At 52.7% G+C, this 22,160-nt stretch overlaps 1 protein-coding gene across 1 annotated transcript in view; it reads left to right on the top strand.

Moving 5' to 3' along the window:
* Nucleotides 1–797, top strand: part of FAM174B (family with sequence similarity 174 member B) — a 32,975-nt gene extending 32,178 nt beyond the window's left edge. Inside the window, exon 3 of the mRNA XM_066355340.1 lies at nucleotides 155–797. Coding sequence (XP_066211437.1) covers nucleotides 155–158 — 4 coding nt within the window. The 3' untranslated portion in view covers nucleotides 159–797. The remainder of the gene's footprint in view (nucleotides 1–154) is intronic.
* The last annotated feature ends 21,363 nt before the right edge of the window (nucleotides 798–22,160 follow it).

The following is a 22,160-nucleotide window of genomic DNA, read 5'->3' as shown; positions in this document are numbered from 1 at the left end:
GAAGGGTGGAGCTTGCCTTCCAGACAGCAGCACGTTCAAAGGTCCTGTGGCTGAGGAGTGTGACCCTGCCAGATGGAGGCTGTTAGAAAGGGGTCCGAATGGGTCCGGGGCTCTGCATGAAGGTGCTGACTCACTCCTCCTCTTATATTTGTAGGTAAAACCTGCGTGATGGCATCCCGTGGGAAGTTAGTCAGCTGCTGCCTGAGTGTGAAGGACCTGGAAGCCGTCTTGTTCGAGGCGTCGAAACCAAAACAAACATCATTTGTGAAACTTGGGCATGTTTGTGTGTGTTGAACATCTGCTCAGAATGTCACCGCAGGGGAATCACCTCTACCACCCTCTGGACACCCCTTTAAAACGTCACTCCTTCTTCCTCAAGAAGACCTTTACCTTGCTAAAGGGCAAAGGATAGAAAACATGTTGACTTAAGAAATAGTAATTTGATAGCAACTGTTGACAAAAGGGATCAGAAGTTGTCGAGAACCAGAAGGAAAAGCCTGAGGGAATCCACCCGTGTGTTCGGGACTTCTGACATCCCGCTCTGCTGGACCTAGGACCTTTTAGATGTCTGACCTTTCGGCGGTCTTTTGGGCTTGGTCAAGTTCTGGCCTTAGGTTGGGAATGGCCGTGGGAAAGTGCAGAGTGAAAGCGCTTAGAGCCGGTCAGCCCGTAGCGGAAGTATACGCTTGTCTGTGGCTCCTTTTGTTTCTCTCTGTTTCTTTCTTTTCTTTTCTTTTTTTAAAGGTTCAGCAAAATATATAAAATAATTTTTCCTTCTTTGAGGGGGAAAGAAAGCAGCCTCTGGTTAGTAATGTCCTTTCTTTGATTCTCTGCCCTGTTGGTCTTAGACATCTAATTTCAAACTACCACTGTGGTAATTTAAATGAACAGTGATTTGTTGGCTGAACAAGCACATTGTCAGGGACTACAGGTGAAGTTGGTCTTGGCCAGGCTAGACTAGAAACCCACTGAGCCCGGAGGTACCATAGGTGCGGGTCGGGGGTTCAGGTGGGTTTGGGTGGCTTCTGGAAGCGGGGACTTGGACTGATTTCTCAGGTTGATGGAGACTCCTGGCTCACTGTTTCTTCTGCTGAAGTCACCTGGCAGGGCCTTTGGGGCCCGGGGACTCCATTCTCCCTGGAAAGGTGTTCTGTATTTTTTGGCTTTCTGCAGGGTTTGTAGGTTTGCCTGTTAATTTTCTGCACTGTTGCTTTGGATGAAAACATAGCCTTCCCCGGCTCACCCTTTTTTCAGATTCTTCAGTTTCCTGAGAGGGGGATGCCGGAGCTGTAGGGTCCCCTGGTTCCCGGGGCCCCTGGGCGCTTTGCAGCCCTGGCCTGTAAGGAAGGCACGCTGGCCTCTGTAGGAAAGCGGGGGTGGGGGACGGGGGACTCCGGGGGATATCTCCATGGGAAGAGTGCTCTCTGTATGGGGCCCCCCCGGGCGTGCCTGCTCCTCTCGGATTTTACACCCTTTTCTCTGTCCCCTTTGCCAGAGGGGCGGGTCTGCTCTCTATCTCTCCTCCACAGTGCCTTCCTGGGTGGGACTGGTGATTAAATGGGACCCGTCGCCTAGCAGCTGCACTCCCGCGTGCTTTGGACCACAGCGCGGACTGAAGTCCTCTCCTTCCGCACATCCGCACCGGTTCCAGACGGCTCCAGACAGCTCCAGAGCCACACGCTCGCCGCTGGGCCTGGCAGAAGCCGGAGACTGACCTTCCAAGTTCAGGAGTGTCAACACTACAGGCTCTCAAATAAAACAAAACAACAAAAACCCTTGGGCGCGAACCATGTGCGCCTTGGTTTGGGTGCTTTTCAGATGGAGGCCAGCGAGGTGGAGGTGCCGCTGTTCGGTGTTAGGGCTCAAGGTGAAGGGGGCCTGGACTGGAGGCTTAGAAAAAAAAAAAAGGTTTAGAAATGAAATGGCCCTTGTGGGAGAGGTGGGTACAGCTATTACTCCAGATACATTCTTGGGTCCATCTAGTCCTTTCCTGAGAGCTGCCTCTTTGGTGAGCAAACACTGAGCCGTCATTGTTTTCGGAGACACTAGGGGTATCTTCAACGAACAGGGAGCCAGTTGTGTGAAAAGCGGCTGGCGTATTACTTACCGCCTCCGACCTGGCTGGGCTTACGCTTTATAGGAGTGGGAACAGGATGAGTTCAGGCTGGGTCAGTGTGCCAATGCGCAGGCTCCAGAGTGGAACTTGTTGGCTTCTGTTCTAACGCCGGGTCCTGGAGGTAATGGAGACACTGGTGGGTGAGGTCTGCCTGGTGCTCCTCGGAGCTCCGCCTTCTAGAGTCGTCCACAGGGCTCTTGCTATGAGGTGGTTGGTACAGTTGTCCTCTGCCTTTCTTCTCTTGATCTCTTTCTTCCCTTGTGGTTTGCTGTTTTTATTTGGTGTTTTGTTTAGACCCCTTTCTCTTTGTGTATCTTTTGTAGGTTCTTGGTTTGTGGTTTCCATGTTTATGTGTATCATTAAAAAAAAATTCATTCATTGTGTTGCCATGGTTTCAGTGTCCCACTCAATTTAAGGCCCTCTGTCCACTGCATTGTGCTCCCTCATGCCTTATGATGAATCACGTTTATTGATTTGTGAATTCTGTACCAGCCTTGCGTCCCTAGAATAAAGCCCACTTGATCATGTTTTGTTTTGTTTTTTTTTTGTATTTTTCTGAAGCTGGAAACGGGGAGAGACAGTCAGACAGACTCCCGCATGCGCCCGACCGGGATCCACCCAGCACGCCCACCAGGGGCGATGCTCTGCCCACCAGGGGGCAATGCTCTGCCCCTCCGGGGCGTCGCTCTGCCGCGACCAGAGCCACTCTAGCACCTGGGGCAGAGGCCAAGGAGCCATCCTCAGCGCCCGGGCCATCTTTGCTCCAATGGAGCCTTGGCTGCGGGAGGGGAAGAGAGAGACAGAGAGGAAGGGGGGGGGAGAAGCAAATGGGCGCTTCTCCTATGTGCCCTGGCCGGGAATCGAACCCGGGTTCCCTGCACGCCAGGCCGATGCTCTACTGCTAAGCCAACCGGCCAGGGCCTTGATCATGTTTTTAATGTATTCCTGGATCCGGTTTGCTCATATTTATTTATTTTTTTCATTTTTCCGAAGCTGGAAACGGGGAGGCAGTCAGACAGACTCCCACATGCGCCCGACTGGGATCCACCCGGCACGCCCACCAGGGGGTGATGCTCTGCCCATCTGGGGCATCGCTCTGTTGCATCCAGAACCATTCTAGTGCCCGAAGCAGAGGCCACAGAGCCATCCTCAGCGCCCGGGGCCAACTTTGCTCCAATGGAGCCTCGGCTGCGGGAGGGGAAGAGAGAGACAGAGAGGAAGGAGGGGGGAGGGGTGGAGAAGCAGATGGGTGCCTCTCCTGTGTGCCCTGGCCAGGAATCAAACCTGGGACTCCTGCACGCCAGGCGGACGCTCTACCGCTGAGCCAACCAGCCAGGGTTGTTCATATTTTGTTGAGGATTTTAGCATCTATGTTTTCTGTCTTTGTAATGTCTTTACCTGGTTTTGGTATGACGATAATGCTTGCTTCATAAAATGAGCTGGGAAGTCTTTCCTCCTCTGGAATATTTTGGAATAGCTTGAGAAGGATAGATAATAGTTCGTCTTTGGATATTTGGTAAAATTCACCTGTGAAGCCATCTGGTCCAGGACTTTTGTTTGCTGGGAGTTTTTTTTGATAACTGTTTCATTTTCATTTGTTGTAATTGATCTTCCAGATTCAGTTTTGGAAGATTGAATGTTTATAGGAATTTATCCATATTGCGTAGGTTGTCCATTTTTTTTTGGCATATAGTTCTTCATAGTGTTTTTTTTAATAATCCTTTGTATTTCTGTCATGTCAGTTACTTCTCTTTTCATTTTTAATTTTGTTTATTTGGGTCCTCTCTCTTTTTTTCTTGATGAATCTGGTTAAAGGTTCATCAATCTATTTTACCTTTTCAAAGAACCAGCTCTTGGTTTCATTGATCTTTTGGATTGTTTTATTAGCCTCTATGTCATTTATTTCTGCTCTGATCTGCATTATTTCCTTTCTTCTACTTCCTCTGGGCTATGTGTGTTGTTCTTTTAGGTGCAGGGTTAGGTTGTTTGAGCTCTTTCTTCCTGAAGTACGCCTATAATGCTATGAACTTCCCCCTCAGGACTGCTTTTGCTGTGTCCTATAGGTTTTGGGATGTTATATGTTCATTTTTATCTGCTTCAAAGAAAGTTTTTATTTCATCCTTGATCTCATTGTTAACCCATTCGTTATTTAATAAAATGCTATTTTGCTTCCAAATGTTGGAATGTTTTTCAGTTTTTCTGTTGTAGTTTTATGCCATTTTTAGTTTCATGTCATGTGGTCAGAGCAGATGCTTGATATGATTTCCATCTTCTTAAATTTTCTGAGACCTGTTTTGTATCCTGACATGTGGTCTATCCTAGAAAATGTACCATGAGCACTTGAAAAGAATGTATATCTTACTGCTTTGGGGTGAAATGTTCTGAAGATACCAATTAAATCCAGTTGATCTAGTGCAGGGGTAGTCAACCTTTTTTTTTACCAACTGCCCACTTTTGTATCTCTGTTAGTAGTAAAATTTTCTAACCGCCCACTGGTTCCACAGTAATGGTGATTTATAAAGTAGGGAAGTAACTTTACTTTATAAAATTTATAAAGTAGAATTACAGCAAGTTAAAGCATATAATAATAATTATGAAGTACTTTATGTTGGATTTTTGCTAAGTTTGGCAGAATAAATCTTTATAAAACAACTTACTATAGTTAAATCTATCATTTTATTTATACTTTGGTTGCTCTGCTACCGCCCACCATGAAAGCTGGAACTCCCACTAGTGGGCGGTAGGGACCAGGTTGACTACCATTGATCTAGTGTGTTATTTAAGGCCACTATTTCTTTGTTGAATTTCTGTCTGGAAGATCTATCCATTGATGTCAACAGGGTGTTATTGTATTGCTGTCAATCTCTCCCTTTATGTCTATCAAAATCTGCTTATATATTTAGGTGCTCCTATATTGGGTGCATAAATATTTATAATGGTTATATGGTCTTATTGGATTGCTCTCTTTATCATGATGTAGTGACCTCCTTTGTCTCTTACTATATATAGCCTTTGTTTTAAAGACTATTTTGTCAGATATAAGTATTGCTACCCCAGCTCTTTTTTTGCATTTCTGTTTGCATGGAATATTTTTTTCCATCCCTTCACTTTCAGAATGTGTGTATCTTTTGTTCTGAGGTGAGTCTCTTGCAGCCACAAGGAGTCCTGTGGGTGCGGCCTCTGAGACGCAGAGACATGGTCTGCCCACAGTCCTGGTAGTGAGGTGGAAGCACCAGTCATCTTCTTGGAAAAGTGGAGAGAAAAGCTCTGCCTCCAGGCGGTCAAGTGAGTCACCGTCACCCCGGAGTGCCCTCAGGCCCCTGCGTTCTGGCCAAGGCTGCTTGCTTCTCAACTGGCCCAATCTGCACTGGGCGGGGCTAGAGGGATCCGGTGGGCGGGGCTAGAGGGATCCGGAGGGCGGGGCAGTCGCCTTCCTTCAGGCTGCTGCGGCCAGAGGGGATTGCTCCGCCCAAAAACAGTGGTGGCCGTGATGTTAGAGAAGGACTCAGCACAGAGGTTCTGGTGGCTGTCGCCCGCGGTGTGTCTCCCCGAGATGCCAGTTTCACACGCTCCTTGTTCAAGTCCAGTCCTCTTAGCCCTCCCCTGCCGGAGCCCGGGTAAGTGCCTGTGAATGAGATTTTCTGCGCTGGCCCTTTTAGATGGAGCCTGCATCTCCCAGAGGTCCATCTCTTTCTCTTGTCACCGCCACATGCTATGTGGGTGCCTCTTCTAGGCTCTGGGGCTCTAGGCTGGGCCCCCCGGCCTGGGGCCCAGGCCCCTCCCCTCTCAGGGCGTCCCCTCCCTCCTGTATCTCCTGGCCCTCTACCCTGCTCACTCCTGGGGGGTGGGGAAGCCCTGTCCCGGTCTCTGCCTTTCCTACCATCTCCCTGTGGCTTCTGTGACTCCTTGGCCATGGACTCCTCTTCATTTAGCCCTGAGTTGGTGGGGGACAGCTGTGTTAGGCTTGCTCGCGGGTTGACCACTTGCTTGCACTTGACTTGATTAGTGCGTGAGCACGTGGCAGAGGCACGTGTGCATAGGGTGTATACGGCTGTGGGTGCTTCCCCCGGCGGTGATTCTCCCCAATCGCACTCCCGCCGCGCCACCCTGAGGTGGGATTTTCCCTGCTCCCTTCCCCTTACTGGGAACAGCAGATTTTCCTTTGTTTATTAGATCTTTCCCTTTTGTTATCTGCTTGCCTGTCTTTGCTCACCTCCAATCAACGGGTATGGCCCTACTCTTTCCGGCTCCGCAGTTTCTCTGCTGTCTGCCGGAATCCAATGTAAACCTGCCTGGCCCCGGCCACCGGCATTACAGTTGGTTTTTCAGGATGATGTTTCTTAATTATAACTCCAATTTGGTCCTGGGTGGAGGCGGGTGGAAGATCTGTTCGCCCGCTCTGTCACCATCTTGAATCTGTGTACCATTCTTGATTGCCATCTATTTTAAGCTGATTGATGTTTTAAGTTTGAATTTGTTCTCTAAGGACATCTTTACACCCTTATATATGCTTTATACTATTGGTGTCATATCTTAGATATTTTTGTGTTGTGTATCTCTCTGTGGGAAAGCAGCTGTGTTAGGCTTGCCCGCTGGTTTACGGAGGGCAAGCACTTCACTTTGCCTGAGTAGCACATGAGCGTGCGGCACTGCCGTGTGTCTACAGTCTATGTAAGGCTGCGGGTGCTTGCGCTCAGGAGGATTCTCCCAGATCCCTCTCCCTTTACTGCGAAAAGCAGGTTTTCCTTTGTTTATTTGCTCATCTGCTGTTGTGAGCCTCCAATAAACGGGAATGGCCGGACGCCTTCCGGCTCCACAGTTCCCCTACCGTCTGCCCGAATTCAGTGCAAACCTGTGTGGCCTCGGCCACCAGCATTACAATCTCCTAACTACTTATTTAGTTTAAGTTGAATTTGATGCTTTTTAAAATTTTAACCTTTGTAGTAGCTTAAAAAATATATTTTTTTAATTACTGATCTTAGAGAGAGGGGAGAGAGAAAGGGGGAAGGAGCTGGAAACATCAAGGCGTAGTAGTTGCTTCTTATATGTGCCTTGACCAGGCAAGCCCAGGGTTTCAAACTGGTGACTTCAGCATTCTGGTCAATGCTTTATCCACTGGGCCACCACAGGTCAGGCTGTAGTAGTTTTTAAAATTTTTATTTTTATTTTTATTTATTCATTTTTAGAGAGGAGAGAGACAGAGAGGGAGAGAGAGGAGAGAGAGAGACAGAGAGAGAGAAGGGGGGAGGAGCTGGAAGCATCAACTCCCATATGTGCCTTGACCAGGCAAGCCCAGGGTTTTGAACCGGCGACCTCAGCATTTCCAGGTCTATGCTTTATCCACTGCGCCACCACAGGTCAGGCTGTAGTAGTTTTTTTAAATGTGCAGTTTGCTTTATTTATTGAATATTTGGCTTTATCTGTGAGGTTTTTTAACTTTCTCATATTTTCTTATTTCTGTTACAGCCTTTCCTTTTCCACTTAACGAAGACCCTGTAACACTTCTTATAAAGCTGGTTTAATGGTGATGAGGAAGTCCTTTAGTTTTAGGATGGGAAACTTTCTCCCTCCTTGAATTCCTTGCTGGATAAATTCTAGGTTATATGATTCCTTGCTACTTTATTCTTTCTTTCTCTCTCTCCCTTTTGTAAATCAAGAACGTTATTGTTGGATGAGAACGGGGCCTGCTAATAGATTGAATGCTGTAGTTCTTCTTTTCCAGTGACTGGCCCAATCTTCCTGATCCTGGGCTCTTCTCCCTCTTGGCAAAGGTGACCCAGAAGCAGGGTGACTGCCCACAAGCTTTTCCAGAGTGCGGCCCAAGGATCAGGAAATAGATTTCAGCCCTGACCTGTGGTGGCCCAGTGGATAAAGCATCGACCTGGAATGCTGAGGTCGCCAGTTCGAAACCCTTACTTGGTCAAGGCACATTTGGGAGTTGATGCTTCTTGCTCCTCCCCTTTTCTTTCTCTCTCCTCTTTAAAATGAATAATTAAAATCTTTAAAAAAAAAAAAATAAAGGAAATAGATTTTCGTTCCCAGGAAAAGTCCTTGGAGCGACTGGGGTTCCTCAGCTTACTATACCTGGCTTTTTGGGAGTCTGTCCCATGGGAGAAGTCAGCCGAGGCCATTCAACAAAGCAGAGACTTCTGTAAAGGGCCCTCCCTTCTGGCCTATAACGCTGCTGATGAGGCGTCACCTGACCGCCTGGCAGGTTTTCCTCGGGCTTCCTTCAAGAACGGCTCCTTCTCTTTAACTTGGGCCTCCGTGCAGTCTCTTCGGGCTCATCTGTTATAGTTTGGAACTCTGTGCTTTCTGGGCTGGGATGTCCGTTTCCTTTCCCAGGTTAGGAGAGTTTTCAGCCATTATTTAAATAAAGTTCCCGTGTTTTTCTTTCTTCTCCTTCCGGGATTCCTATAATGCAAGTATCTTGAGTGCTTGAGGTTAACCCAGAGGTCCCTTAAATCATTACTTTTTCTTGTTTTTAATTCTTTTTTTTCTTTCTGTTGTTCTGATTGGTTGCTTTCCACCAGTCTGTCTCTAGGTCCCTGCTCTGTTCTATATTAGCTAATCTGTTGGTTTGTTCTGTGTTTTTTGTTTCAGTTACTGTGTATCCTTCAGATCTCCATGGTTCGTTCTTGTCTTTTCTCTTTGCTGAAGTTCTCCCTGAGTTTCTCTGTTCTACTCCCAAGTTTGGTGAGGATCCTATGACCCTGTCTTTGAATTCTTTATCAGGCAAATTATTTCTGTTTTCTTAGGTCCCCCCCCCCCCCCGAGGATTTTTTAAATTCATTTTATTTGAGAGCTGTTCTTCTGCCTTTTCATTTTGTTTGACTTTCTGTGTTTGTTTATATGAATTAGACAAACGGACTATCAACGATCTTGGAGAAGGTCCTTATATAGAAGAAGGCTCTGTGCAGACTGTGTGCAGGGTGGTTTTGGTGGGCCGGTGTGTAAGACGTCCGTCGGGGCACTGGCCCACGGGGGAAGGAGCAGCCCGAGTGGGGAGACCACGTGTGCGTAGTAACGCCCTGTTGGTCCTGCTTGCTCTCTTTGTCTGCCCGAAATGGGCTTCAGCAACCTTGCAGGCAGGACAGAGCCCGTGAACAGAGCCCCTGCCCATCCTGTGCAGGTGGAGGGGACAGACCCCAGAGTGCCCGCAGTTTCAGGAGGGGCTCCCTCGGCCCCCAGTCTTCTCTGCTCTGGCTCTTTCCTTTGTCATCAGAAGCTGGGCACTTGGTGCTGGGTCGTCTCACGGGTGATTGCTCCCCGTGTTCCTGTGTATTTGGTTTTGCTCATGGGAGGGGTGAGTGCAGTGCCCTGCGCAGCTGCCATCTTCCCCCTCCTGCATTTTCTGTCAGAAAAGCATTAACCATTTGAGGAGTGAGTTTTTCTCATTTGCCATTTTTTTAATGTTGCCTTACATATTTTTAAAATAAAAATTTTTGTACGATCGTACTCTGGTTGGTCAGGAGGCACGAGGACGGACATGAGCGTTTGTGCTACTCAAAGGGTTAATCACATGGCCCTTCTCACACTGTGTGGGGATGGGGGTTTGGGAATGGGGGCAGATTAAGGAGGTTGTTGCAAAATGACGTATTACAATGACACGGGCACATTATCCCCAGAAAGGATTTGTGTCCCCTCCTCGCCCTCTCCAGTGGGATCACCTTGTTTGCACACTGTCAAATGGCCGAGAAGAGCAGGCTATGAGGGAGGGGTGGGTCAGGGTCCCAAACTTGCCAGCGAGACTTCAGCAACCACAGCCATTTCAAGAGATGGGGGCATTTCCTGGAGAGAGAAGAGAAGGTGAGGGGAGGGGCGGGGAGAAGAGGAGGGGCTGAGAGCAGGGGAGGGGAGGGGTGGGGAGAAGAGGAGGGGCTGAGAGCAGGGGAGGGGCGGGGAGAAGAGGAGGGGCTGAGAGCAGGGGAGGGGCGGGGAGAAGAGGAGGGGCTGAGAGCAGGGGAGGGGCGGGGAGGGGCTGGGAGAAGAGGAGGGGCGGGGAGAAGAGGAGGTGCTGAGAGCAGGGGAGGGGTGGGGAGAAGAGGAGGGGCTGAGAGCAGGGGAGGGGCGGGGAGAAGAGGAGGGGCTGAGAGCAGGGGAGGGGCGGGGAGAAGAGGAGGGGCTGAGAGCAGGGGAGGGGCGGGGAGAAGAGGAGGGGCTGAGAGCAGGGGAGGGGCGGGGAGAAGAGGAGGGGCTGAGAGCAGGGGAGGGGCGGGGAGAAGAGGAGGGGCTGAGAGCAGGGGAGGGGCTGAGAGCAGGGGAGGGGCGGGGAGAAGAGGAGGGGCTGAGAGCAGGGGAGGGGCGGGGAGAAGAGGAGGGGCTGAGAGCAGGGGAGGGGCGGGGAGAAGAGGAGGGGCGGGGAGAAGAGGAGGGGCTGAGAGCAGGGGAGGGGCGGGGAGAAGAGGAGGGGCTGAGAGCAGGGGAGGGGCGGGGAGAAGAGGAGGGGCTGAGAGCAGGGGAGGGGCGGGGAGAAGAGGAGGGGCTGAGAGCAGGGGAGGGGCGGGGAGAAGAGGAGGTGCTGAGAGCAGGGGAGGGGCGGGGAGAAGAGGAGGGGCTGAGAGCAGGGGAGGGGCGGGGAGAAGAGGAGGGGCTGAGAGCAGGGGAGGGGTGAAGGGTCATGCCTTCCTTGGCCGCCACCCTCCCTGCGCGCCTCTTCCTGGCTCAGAGTCAGGAATTTGCTTCCTTTGCTCATTGCTGACAGCTCCTGGGTCTTCTGAGGGCACTGGGGTTAGGCCTTATCTTAGGTAATTCAGTGTTTTCATCCTTTGAAGGTGAGAGGGGAGTGAGCTCTGGTGGCCCAGAGGCGTCTGCCAGCCCGTTCTGCTCTGCTCTGCAGAGATGGGGAGACAGGTGGGAGCCAGCGCGTACCTCGCGCCTGGCAGTGCCAGCTTCCTGACACGTCCTGTGGTTTTTATTTACCAGTCTATTCAGGAATGCTTGGTGCAGACTGCACACCGCACACAGCTTGTGAAAACCAGGATTGTTTTGCATTCTTGTTGGGAAGTACATAGAAACATTTCAGGTGGTTCTCAGGAGCTATATATACGCAGCACCGCTACCCGAGTCCTTTGTCCACAAAGTACCAACCTGGGCATGACATTCCTTGTCAAGTATCTCGACATGTGCTGGTACTTCGTGTTCAGTCCCCAAGTTGACGGGGATGGAACACAGTGTGCTCTCGGGTGTCTGTGGGCAAAGCAGGGGGCCCACAGTCTCTGGCGTAAATATTTAGCTGGCTGTCTCGGCATGAGGGGCTGTGAGTTGTGTCCTTATACTTCATGAGACATCACTGGAGCGTGCAAGAGAACGAGCTGGGTGAGGTTGAGCATGGTGGGACGAGGAATTGGGCTGCACGCAGAACCCCTGCAGCTCCTAGCCTTGCTGCTCAGGGGCTGTGTGAACTTGGCCTCACTTTTCTCTTCTGTAATATGGGAGCGAGCTTACCTCTTTGGTTATCGTGATCATTAAGAGGATTAATCTAGCACAGTGCGTGTTGTAAGTACCAGGCCCGACATCACTCACAAAATCTGCCACCTCTGGTCACCTCTGCCACCTCCGTCACCTCGACTACTGGTAACATTGGTGTCTCTCCTGTTTGTGTCCGCTTCCTTATTCAGTCTTTTGGAGAGATCTTCAGGGGAAGGTCTCTTTCCTGGAACAGGCTCGGAGTGCTGCTGTGATTTCACAGGCTTTCCCCACTGAGAACTGCCTGGCCTTCCTGGGCTCCCCCTAGATAACAAACCTAACTTTGGCCCAGCACATGGACACCCTCTGAGTCCAGCCACTAACGTGGCCAGGGTGGGCAGTTGTCTTTATTTTGTGCTTGGAAGAATGGGACCAGGAAGGTCTTGTCGCTGTCTGTTCAGGGTCCCCTGGTTATAAGGAGCTGGTCTGGGACCCCGAGTCTCTTGCCCCCTTCAGCACTTTTCCCCTGAAGGGAGGAAGCAGGGGCTTCCCTGTGAGACCACCGTGATTCACTCATGCGATGACATAAGACATCTGAACTTTTGGGTCAAGGACACTGGAGGTCCCATGTCCCAGCTGGTATCCCACACCCTAGAGGTCCCCACTCTGGCGGTGGCCTCCCGATTGGGGGGAAGGATTGGCAAGGCAGAGGGGACATGCGCCCTGGGGTCCCAGCCCTTCCCTTTCCAATCTCACCTTAGAATTCTCTGTGTGAATATCCTGAGCTGGCTTCTCGGGCATCCTGCCTGGGGGGGGCCACCTGTGTGCCTACCGCTTGGTGTGACTGGGTCGGTGCGGGCAGGCTGGTGGGGACCAGGCGAGGATGGCAAGAGAAGGGAGTGGGTCAGCTCACCTGGGTCCTGACAGCTGTGCATGGGGAGAAACAGTGCCTCCAGCCTCAGTGTTAGTTCTGACCGCCTCAGCATCGTTGCACAGCATGCAGACCACGAGTGGGTGGAGGAGCCGCTCTGAGTGCCCAGCAGGGGGCAGGGTACGTGGACCATTGGACAAGTTGGAGTCTGGTTCTAGGGGGGTTTTCAGGTCCCCCCCCCGCATTTATTTATTTATTTTTTATCACAGGTATGGTAGGGACGTGCTCTGAGATTGTCAGTGCCCTAGGATCGCTTTTATTTTTCTTTGTATTGATTCTGTCTCTCACATGATAAGATTTTGAGACCGATATTGATTCAACTGGCCGTGACCTCAACCTCCGTTTTCTGACGCCCTTGCTCTCACCCTCACAGTGCCCTTGGGGTCTTGGTGCACACCACCTGTGTTCTTGTCTCTCCTTCCCTTGGAATCGCTGTCCAGGCAAAACAAACAGTTGAGAAATGTTTTGGAATGGAAAAATGAAGAACAACAGAACTGTACAAGCACCACGGAAAGCAACTAATGAAATGGGATAATCTTCTTTGCATTTGAAAGCTACCCCCAGGGCAGGTTACTGTGCCTGGAGAGTCAGCCACCCTGGGTCCCAGAGACTCGCAGCTCCGTCCCACAGACCCCCCTGCTGGCTGGGCCCTGCGGCCGGGCCACTGTAATTCTCAGCTGCCCACCAGGTGGCGTGTGTGTGTGTGTGTGTGTGTGTGTGTGTGTGTGTGTGTGAACTGAACGAGATAAGGTGCCCATGGTGGGCGCTCGGTAGATGCGACGTCACTGGATTTCACAACGAGCAGGCAGGTGCCTGGGGAACTGCAGGCATGAGGTGGCCTGCTTAGCTACAGAGGTGGGTAGGACAGGCACGCCTCTGTCCTTTCAAGTGTGTTAGAGTAGGAGGGACAGGAGGTTTGCACACAGGGCCCCGTTGTGGCCATCCTCCACTTCACTGAGGTGTCTGCGATGGCCGAGCATCGACTACTGCTTATTGCGCTTTTTAATAGGTTCCAGACGCCGTCTTACCTCTCTGAGAGCCCCTCTTCTCTCCTACAAAATGGGAATAGAAATGTTCTCTGGGCATTGTGAACTGGGTGCGTTATTATTATTTGTGTGTGTGTGTGTGTGTGTGTGTGACAGCGAGAGACAGAGAGAGAAACAGATAGGAACAGATGAACAGGAAGGGAGAGAGATGAGAAGCATCAGTTCTTTGTTGTGGCACCTTAGTTATTCATTGATTGCTTTCTCATATGTGCCTTGATGGGGCGGGGGGGCGGTTCAGCAGAGCGAGTGACCCCTTGCTCAAGCCAGCGACCTTGGGCTCAAGCGCTGGCGAGCTGTGCTCAAACCAGATGAGCCAGCACTCAAGCTGGCGACCTTGGGTTTTTGAACCTGGGTCCTCTGTGTCCCAGTCCGACGCTCTATCTACTGTGCCACCGCCTGGTCAGGCTGGGTGCATTACTGTTTTTAAAGCACTCACACCACCGCCGGGCACACAACACTGATGTGTTAGGTTGAATGTCAGCACTCTGACGTAGCTTCTGTTGTCACTGCTGCTTACAAGGAGGAAACCAAGGCTCCGGTAAGGGGCTCGCCGGGTCCGAAGCCCCGGGTGCTGTGCACAGCGCTGCATCGCCAAGCTCGGGGTCGAGTCCCAACCAGGTCCCTCTCTGCTTCTAGGTCCTGCCAGAGCGACACGGTTCTGTTGGACTCCAGGAATGCAGAGAGAGGGTTGGGGAAGGTGTAGGGGTCCCTTGAGGCTGGTCTCGTACCCAAATGCAAGGCATGTGTGGTGACTGGTGCTTAGAGAGTGGTGTGCAGGGATGTAGCTCCCGGGAAGAGGGGGGAAGGGAGAGAGGGGTGCGGAGGGGAGGCTGCGGAAGGTCCCTCCTTACCCGACAGTCCAGCTCCTCCTCCTCGAAGACGAGATCTGGTTCCTAAAAGCAACCTGAGTTCAGCCCCAGAGGAGCAAGCTCAGCTGGAAGGACTAGTGGACCTGGGCAGGGTGTCTCCCTCTTTTCAGCCGCCTTCTGGGCCTTTTAGAGTCGCCAGCTTCAGGCGAAGCAGAGCTGCTGTCTGAAAGGGTCCCACCCCCTCAGTGGTACTGACTTCTTCCCTAAGTGGAAGAAGTGCCTATGCCTCGAATGTAGGGGGTCCTGCTAAAATTTGCAGGGCACCCCAATTCCAAATACTAAACTTCATTTTTTTTTTTTTTCTGAACATTTGGTAACCTGTTAGGTCATGTGGCTCAGTACGGGTGTCCTCAGGTTATGACCGTCTCGACATGTGACGTTTTGAGTTTATGACGTTCACGCCCATAAAAACTTTAAAAAAAAAATTGAGACGTGTTTTGGCTTACACTGTTAGCCTTGTGCTTACAGACTGCGCGGGTGAACTAGTTTGGTCGCACTCGGTGCAAGACGACACGGTGATGTGGGTATGAGGGAGGGAGTTGGCGTCTCCCAGTACGCTTACCTGCGCCATTTTGGACTGTTAAAAGCGGAAGTGTTCTGTTTGTGTTAAGGGTGCGGTGTGTTTCGACTTACACCAAAATTCGGGTTATGTCACTGTTGTAGGAACAGAACTGTGTATTTGTGACCCGAGGACCCCCTGAATGGGCTCTACAAGACGTGACCACTATATATACACATGGTCTGGCTCTATTGTCTTCTAGGTTTGCTAAGAAAAGATGAAGTTATAACAATTCAGACTGATTTTTTTGATAAAATGTGAATTTATTATAAGAGCCTGGAATTTATGGAAATCCCAGCCCTTTCCTCCACTGGGGGGTAAGTTCCCTCTGAGGCTGGACCTTCTGAGCGCAGAATCCCAAGCAAGACTCAGCTGGAGGCCACCGGCTTCCTCTTCCTGCAGTCTTCCCTCTGCGCCTGTGCCTCGTGGCGTTCTGCCTGATCAGGGGAGGGTGCTGAGGGGTGTGTTGGGGGCACACCTGACCCAGGGCCAGCTGGAGAGGGTACAGCCACTGCATGTGGACAGAGAATGGATTTGGACCCACCTATAAAAAAAAGCCCCGTTCTACCGGCAAGCATGGTATTTAGCAGAAGCAGTCAGCTCAGTGGCCAAGGGCCCAGGTCACCACCGAGTCAAATCAGAAAGGCTTGGACTTCACTGTGAGGGCTTCAGGAAGCTGTGTGACAAGTGGTGACCCCAATTTTTTGGCCATGCCCAGCTGTGGCTTCTGCTGCCGGGGCTTTGGCTGGATGTTTCCGAGTCTGGAGGCCCCGCCAGCACACGCCTTGGCTGGCTGGGGCAGGGGGTGCCACACACAGCTGGGTGTTCTGTGAGGGGGTGCTGGGCCCCACTGGGAGGAGGTGCCAGCCCAGTTGTCCCCCAGGAGGCCCACTTGGGGCACACTGTGAGGTCCACCGAGACCAAGGCTACACCGCCTGTGAAGATGCCCGAGAACTTGCCACGGAAGCCCAGGTAGACTCAGCAGGCCGCTGGCCTGAGACTCTGCATTTCTAACACACTCTGGAGGCCAGAACTGCCAGTCTGGGAAACCACATCTTAAAGAGCAAGACTTGAGGTGGCTCTTTCCTCCACCCTGCTCTGTTATTACCCCTCGGCCTTCCGAGCCCTCGCCCTGGGTTTGGGGGGCAGCCCCACGGGCCCCACTGAGGCATCCCCCCCTTCTGCTGCAGTCCCCAAAGACTCCGGTGCTTCCTGGAGGTCCTGGCCTGGGGACCAGATGTCCAAACTCACACAATGGAAGGCTGGGAGGAGGCTTACTCATGCCCTTGAGGAGAGCGGGGCGTGGGGACTTGCTGGGGGACAGTGCTCTCTCCATGCCTGGGAGAACCACCCTGTTTGTGGTTCCGGCATGGCTGGTACCAGGGAGACGATCCAGACGTCAAGGACCGGCCCAGCTAGCCCGACAGGACTGTTGGAAGAGGAGACGGTAGAAGAAGTTCCTAGAACCTTTGATTACAACGTATAAAATGTTGCAAGCATAGATAATCATGAAATTCATGCAACAGCATGATAAATGGTATAGGTGGGGATATTTGAAACGTTTTGAAGAATTTCAGACCTTTGCTCATGGGATAGATACTTCATCTGTATTAAGAGCTTTTTCCGTATGTTGGGGTCTGCACGGTGCTCAGGAAAAAGTAAGTGGGCACCAGGGGTGGGTGTGAAGAGCCTCACAGGAGAGGTGGGAGGACAGCAATGTGGGGGTCCCCTGGCCTGACCCCCAGGAACGGCAGGCCAGGAGGATGCGTGGCCAGGGCAGCTGTCTTGCTCAGGCTTGCTGGTCAGTCCTGTGCCCAGGGCTGTGTGAGGGGGGCCTTTTGGGGCGGCACGTCTCTGTCCAGTGAGACATGGACATCTCTCTCAGCACAGTGCCGATGGCACAAAGCCTGCATGTTCTGTTGGGAAGACGGAGGAAGACAGGAGACTTGCATCTGAGGAAAAGCAGCCCGAACATCAGAAAGTCCTCTTACCCCTTCGCCGCCCAGGGAGCGTACCTGGCCCGTTTCCCGCCTGACACCCCCCCAAGCACCAGCTGCCTGTTCCCAGGGTGTCCTAGGTTCCCCCCTTCTCCCGGGGACCAGCGTCATCCACCCGCGTCGTCTCTGACTCAGCACCTGCCCTCCTCCCTGCCCCGCCCTGCCCCACCCCGCCCCGCCCCGGCTGCTCACAGGTTCTTGTCCTTCTCCAGCCATTCTAGGGTTCGTCTTTCCTTTGCACCCCGGCCCCGGCTCCTGCAAGCCTGCACCCTGCAGCTCCCCAACAGGTCTCTGTGGCCCTGGGTGCTTCTGGTGCAAGGCGGGGTCCCCCAGACCTCCCTCCCCGGGAGGTCTCAAGCACTTGCTGGCCCGGGTGGTGCTCCTTTGGTCAGTAAACCTTTGAGGGGCTCCGCATGGCCAACAGGTTAAATGTCCAAACTCTTTGCCTTAGCCTCGGAGGCTCTCTGCAGCTGGCTCCCGGCTTCCCCGCTCTCTCTTCTCCACTCGCTGCCTAACCAGCCCTTTGGTTGAGGTTCAGCCCATCTTTTCCATGGTAACTGGAAATGCCGCACACCCTCCCTCTCCGGTCAAGAATCACTGCAAGTCCCGCTTGAACGTGGCGACCGTCTGCAGAGGTCGCCGGGCCCCGTGGGGAGTTTGGATGCGGGCAGGTCCACTTGTGTGGTTTCCTTGGAGGCCTGGGGGCTTGTGACTGTGGGGCCACCTTGTCCGGCTGGTGCCTGCCTCTGTCCCTCTTTGCTCTCTTCCCCGAGTCATCCTTGGTATATGCAATCGAAGGTCAGTCGCACACAATATTGAGGGGGGCGGTCTAGTCGCTTTCTGGGTAACGCAGCCATGTTCTGGGGAGGCCTAGGCCTGTGTACAGCAAACGCGTGCGCACACGCTTCTACGAGGGTCCCCTAGACATTCCCGCTTTCAGACACTCCTGCCCCCGTGCTGCTGGGACGTCCCCCTGGCCCCCAGGTCAGCGTCCAGCCTCAGGCTCTTGCCCACGGCTCGTCTTGCTGGCCCTCTCTTACTTCGCTGAGCTTACCCCTTTCATCCCTTTCCTCTCAACGAAAAAAACCGTCAGGATTTCCCTGCTTGTCACGCGTTGTCCACGGGCTCTCGGGACCTCACCTTGTCACCAAATAGCATCTCAGAAGCCACCAGCCGTTCAGACATTCCCTGGGCCCCCGTTCCTGCAACATCATCCCAGCGCTCACTGGCCCAGGCTTCCCCGAGCCGAGGCGTGCCAGCTGCCCGGCAGGCGTGGACCGTGAGTTCCTTCTGTGTTCGTGCGGTGCCTGGGCTTTCGCCCTTGGGCAGCGGGGCAGGGATCGCTTTCGACAGTGACAAAGACTGTGGTGTGAGGACTTGCCCGGAAGTCACTTACAGGGACTGTGGTGTGAGGACTTGCCCGGAAGTCACTTACAACGACTGTGGTGTGAGGACTTGCCCGGAAGTCACTTACAGTGACCGTGGTGTGAGGACTTGCCCGGAAGTCACTTACAGGGACCGTGGTGTGAGGACTTGCCCGGAAGTCACTTACAGGGACTGTGGTGTGAGAACTTGCCCGGAAGTCACTTACAGGGACTGTGGTGTGAGGACTTGCCCGGAAGTCACTTACAGGGACTGTGGTGTGAGGACTTGCCCGGAAGTCACTTACAGGGACTGTGGTGTGAGGACTTGCCCGGAAGTCACTTACAGGGACTGTGGTGTGAGGACTTGCCCGGAAGTCACTTACAGCGACTGTGGTGTGAGGACTTGCCCGGAAGTCACTTACAGGGACTGTGGTGTGAGGACTTGCCTGGAAGTCACTTACAGGGACTGTGGTGTGAGGACTTGCCCGGAAGTCACTTACAGCGACTGTGGTGTGAGGACTTGCCCGGAAGTCACTTACAGGGACTGTGGTGTGAGGACTTGCCCGGAAGTCACTTACAGGGACCGTGGTGTGAGGACTTGCCCGGAAGTCACTTACAGGGACTGTGGTGTGAGGACTTGCCCGGAAGTCACTTACAGGGACTGTGGTGTGAGGACTTGCCCGGAAGTCACTTACAGGGACTGTGGTGTGAGGACTTGCCTGGAAGGCACTTTGTGAATATGTCTGGAAAAATGAATCCAAGAGTGGACGAGCGCTCAAGGATGTAAGTTCGCTGTGCAAGTGCCCGAGGCTCTCGCTAGCTGGAAAGTGTTGTATAGAAGGAGGGGAAGAAGAAACCGCAGTGAGAGACGGAGGAGGCTCTCAGTATTCTGAAGGAAGGAGACGCTGTCACTGCAGCCAGAGGACGCAGAGGCCCCAGGACTGACTGTCCTGAGCGGCCAGGCATCGCAGGAGATGCTGTCACTTCATGTGGACATTCACGGAGCTTTACTTGCTGCCAGAGTCCCTGTGGGGGGGGGGGGAGGGGGGCTACTGGACTCCTAAGGGAGCCTCAGGGCTCCTCCTTGTAAAGCAAAAGCAAGATGTGGGGGAGGGAAGAGGATGATGAATTTTAATGATTCTAAAAAGTTCGCATTTTTAAATTTCACTCAGCAAGAGGCAGCCTCCAGCGTGGACACAGCTGATTTCCTAGAGAACCTGCCTCCATCCGGGTCCAGATTTACCCCGGAAAAGGGCAAGGGCACAGTGAGGGCTCCTTGCAGTGCAGGGAGGGGTCCACTGTGTTCCTGCCCCACACCTGCCAGGAGTCCCCGGTGAGGACGGACTTAAAGGGATGGGTCTTGCTCTGTGGGAATAACCTGAGGCCTAAGGTGACAATATCTTGTGCCAGAGACGACTTTTCTCCACTTTGGACCAACGTCCGCCGGCTGCGCCCGGCTGGGGTCACCATGGCCCGAGTTCAGAGTCGCAGGCTCCTTTATCAACCCGACGTCACGAAGCTGCTGCTCTGGCCGAGTCCCTGTCACCTTTACTCTGAGCCTGTGACCCTTCTGGGTCCGTGTAAGGAGGTGGGGGAAGGGCCGGAGAGGGCTCCCAACCTTGGCGGCCCCTGGGAGCGTCGCTCAGTTTCTAAGCAGGCTCGTCCCGGCCTGCCACAGTGCCCTCCAGGCAAAAGCAGCTGAGAGCTGGGCTCAATTCCCCCATTCCAAGAGAAAGGAAAAGAAGAGTCCTTCCTCACTGTTCTCGTTATCGCTTTCTATGCCTCTCTGGGAAGATTGTTCGTTTTATAACAACCCACCTTTTAAAACCTGGTCTTGAGGGGACGGCTGTCAGTCTCAGGGGCCATGTCCAGGAGCGGAAGTCTCAGCTACTTCTCTTCCCCTCCTCCCCGGGTCCTGGGTCCCTCACCGGCCTCAGAGCTGCCCACCCTGGGGGAAGTGGAGGCCAACAGAGGGTGCGGGACGGGGAGGGGTGGGCAGAGATGGGCGCAGTGGGACGTGCGGGGGGGTGGGGATGGCTCAAACACACAGCTCCAAGCCAGAGAGCTGCCCGAGCCTTCCCTGAAAGGTTCCAGAAAGGTCCACCACCTGGGCTGCCCCAGACGGCCTCCAGGCCTCCTGGCCTCTTCAGTCACAAGCTGCTGAGTCCAGATTTCTCCAAGAGCCTCTGGGGACAGGAACAACCCCAAAGAAGAGAGGAGTTGGAGCGCTGGAGGGACTGTGGGGCGTGGCTGACCCCTGAGAGGGATCCGTTTGCCTGCAGATAGAAAGAGCTGACGTATTTCCAGGAGATTCTCGCCTAACCCTGGGTAGAGTCTTCTGGTTTTTTGTGGTTTTTTTTTCTTCTGAACTTAGAAAAAGCTCTAGAAAAATAGGCCCAAGTGTAAGTCAAAGTACATTTACATATCTTCATATTCACTGCACTTCTTTTTTGTCTTTGCATATATGATACTGGAGTCAGCTTGTGCCTTCCAATCAGTTGCCTGTGCTGGGCCACTGTTCACAGGTTTCTGTGCCCATGACCTCTTATTTGGCTTGGGACACATTTTGTGTCTAGGTCCTCTCTCTCTTTTTAGAAATCTCCAGTAAGGGGGGAAAAAGGAAGCCTCGGGAGATGCAGAATTCAGAGGGTTAGACGACAGCTGAGTGGTGCTCGGAAGGCCGGGGGTGGACCCAGGAGACGCTGGGACACAAGCTGAACACAGAAATCATTTTTCTGTTGTGAGTAGAGTGCTGGGTGCTGTGCAGTGGGCACCATCTCCACAAATCCCTGCACTTCCTGCAAATGGACAGAAGCCCTCGGCTGGCTTGGTTTTGACTTGAACCGTGTTGCTTCCCATGTGGGTGGTCTTTCCGAGGGGTGTTCCCGCATCCCTCATGTATCTCTAATCATTCTCCTATCTTATTTGTTTATGTGGCGCCCAGGTTTTCACTTTATGGCTATTTTAAAGATTATATTTATTGATTTGAGAGATGGGGGGGGTGGGGAGAGAGAGAGAGAAAGGAGGATAGGAGCCAAAAGCATCGACTTGTAGTCGTTGCTTCTCATATGTACCTTGACCAGGGAAGCCCGGGGTTTTGAACCAGCCACCTCGGCATTCCAGGCTGACGCTTTGTCCACTGCGCCAACGCAGGTCAGGCTTCACTGTGATTATTGACACTTTCAAAAACATCCTTTGACAGACATTTTAGGATTGCCTTCTCTCGTTTCTGAGAATAGACTCCTGAGAACGAGATCACAGTGGCAAAAGTTTTTGGCAGGCACAGTCATCGCTAGCGATCCTTGTCGAGTTCATACTAGCTTGCTCTCTAGGTTCCCACACGCGAGCCTATGAGGCTCGCCAAGTGACGCCGCCCCCCCCCCCCCCCCTGTGAATGTGACTTGACCTGGTTCCACAGTTTTCAGCCCTACTGACCGGGCATGTCCTGGAGACGGCCCAGGAGGAGAGAGGCATCTCTGTTGGAGGGGCCTGCAGACCCAGGAATCAGAGAAAAGGCAGATAAGGAAAGGTGTGCCCGTGGGTCATGCCGACGGCCAGAAGCCTTTCTCTTTTTTTTCTAACGATTGCCTTGGCCTTGGAGTTCATCAGTTTTGGATGAACCAAGTAGAACCAGGCTTGTGAGTTCGCAAGGGCTGGAGGTCCCTGTGCCTCCTCTGGTCTTCTGTGACCTCTAGAGAGAAGCCAGCCCTTGGGTCGCGAGCCAGCCGGCCGTTTCAGTACTGCCCTGGGCAGCTCAGCTGGCACGGACCCTCTTAAACTTCATTTCACAGCTCTGCTTTCAGTTTGTAAGGAACCCGCCCTGATCGATTGAGCCATTCATTTATGTCACAAAAGTTTACTGAAGCACCA

The sequence above is a fragment of the Saccopteryx leptura genome, chromosome 13, assembly GCF_036850995.1.
Source record: "Saccopteryx leptura isolate mSacLep1 chromosome 13, mSacLep1_pri_phased_curated, whole genome shotgun sequence".
In the NCBI taxonomy this organism is placed as follows: Eukaryota; Metazoa; Chordata; class Mammalia; order Chiroptera; family Emballonuridae; genus Saccopteryx; species Saccopteryx leptura.
The sequence above is the reverse complement of the archived record's forward strand: the minus strand, read 5'-3'. Positions and strand labels throughout refer to the sequence as shown.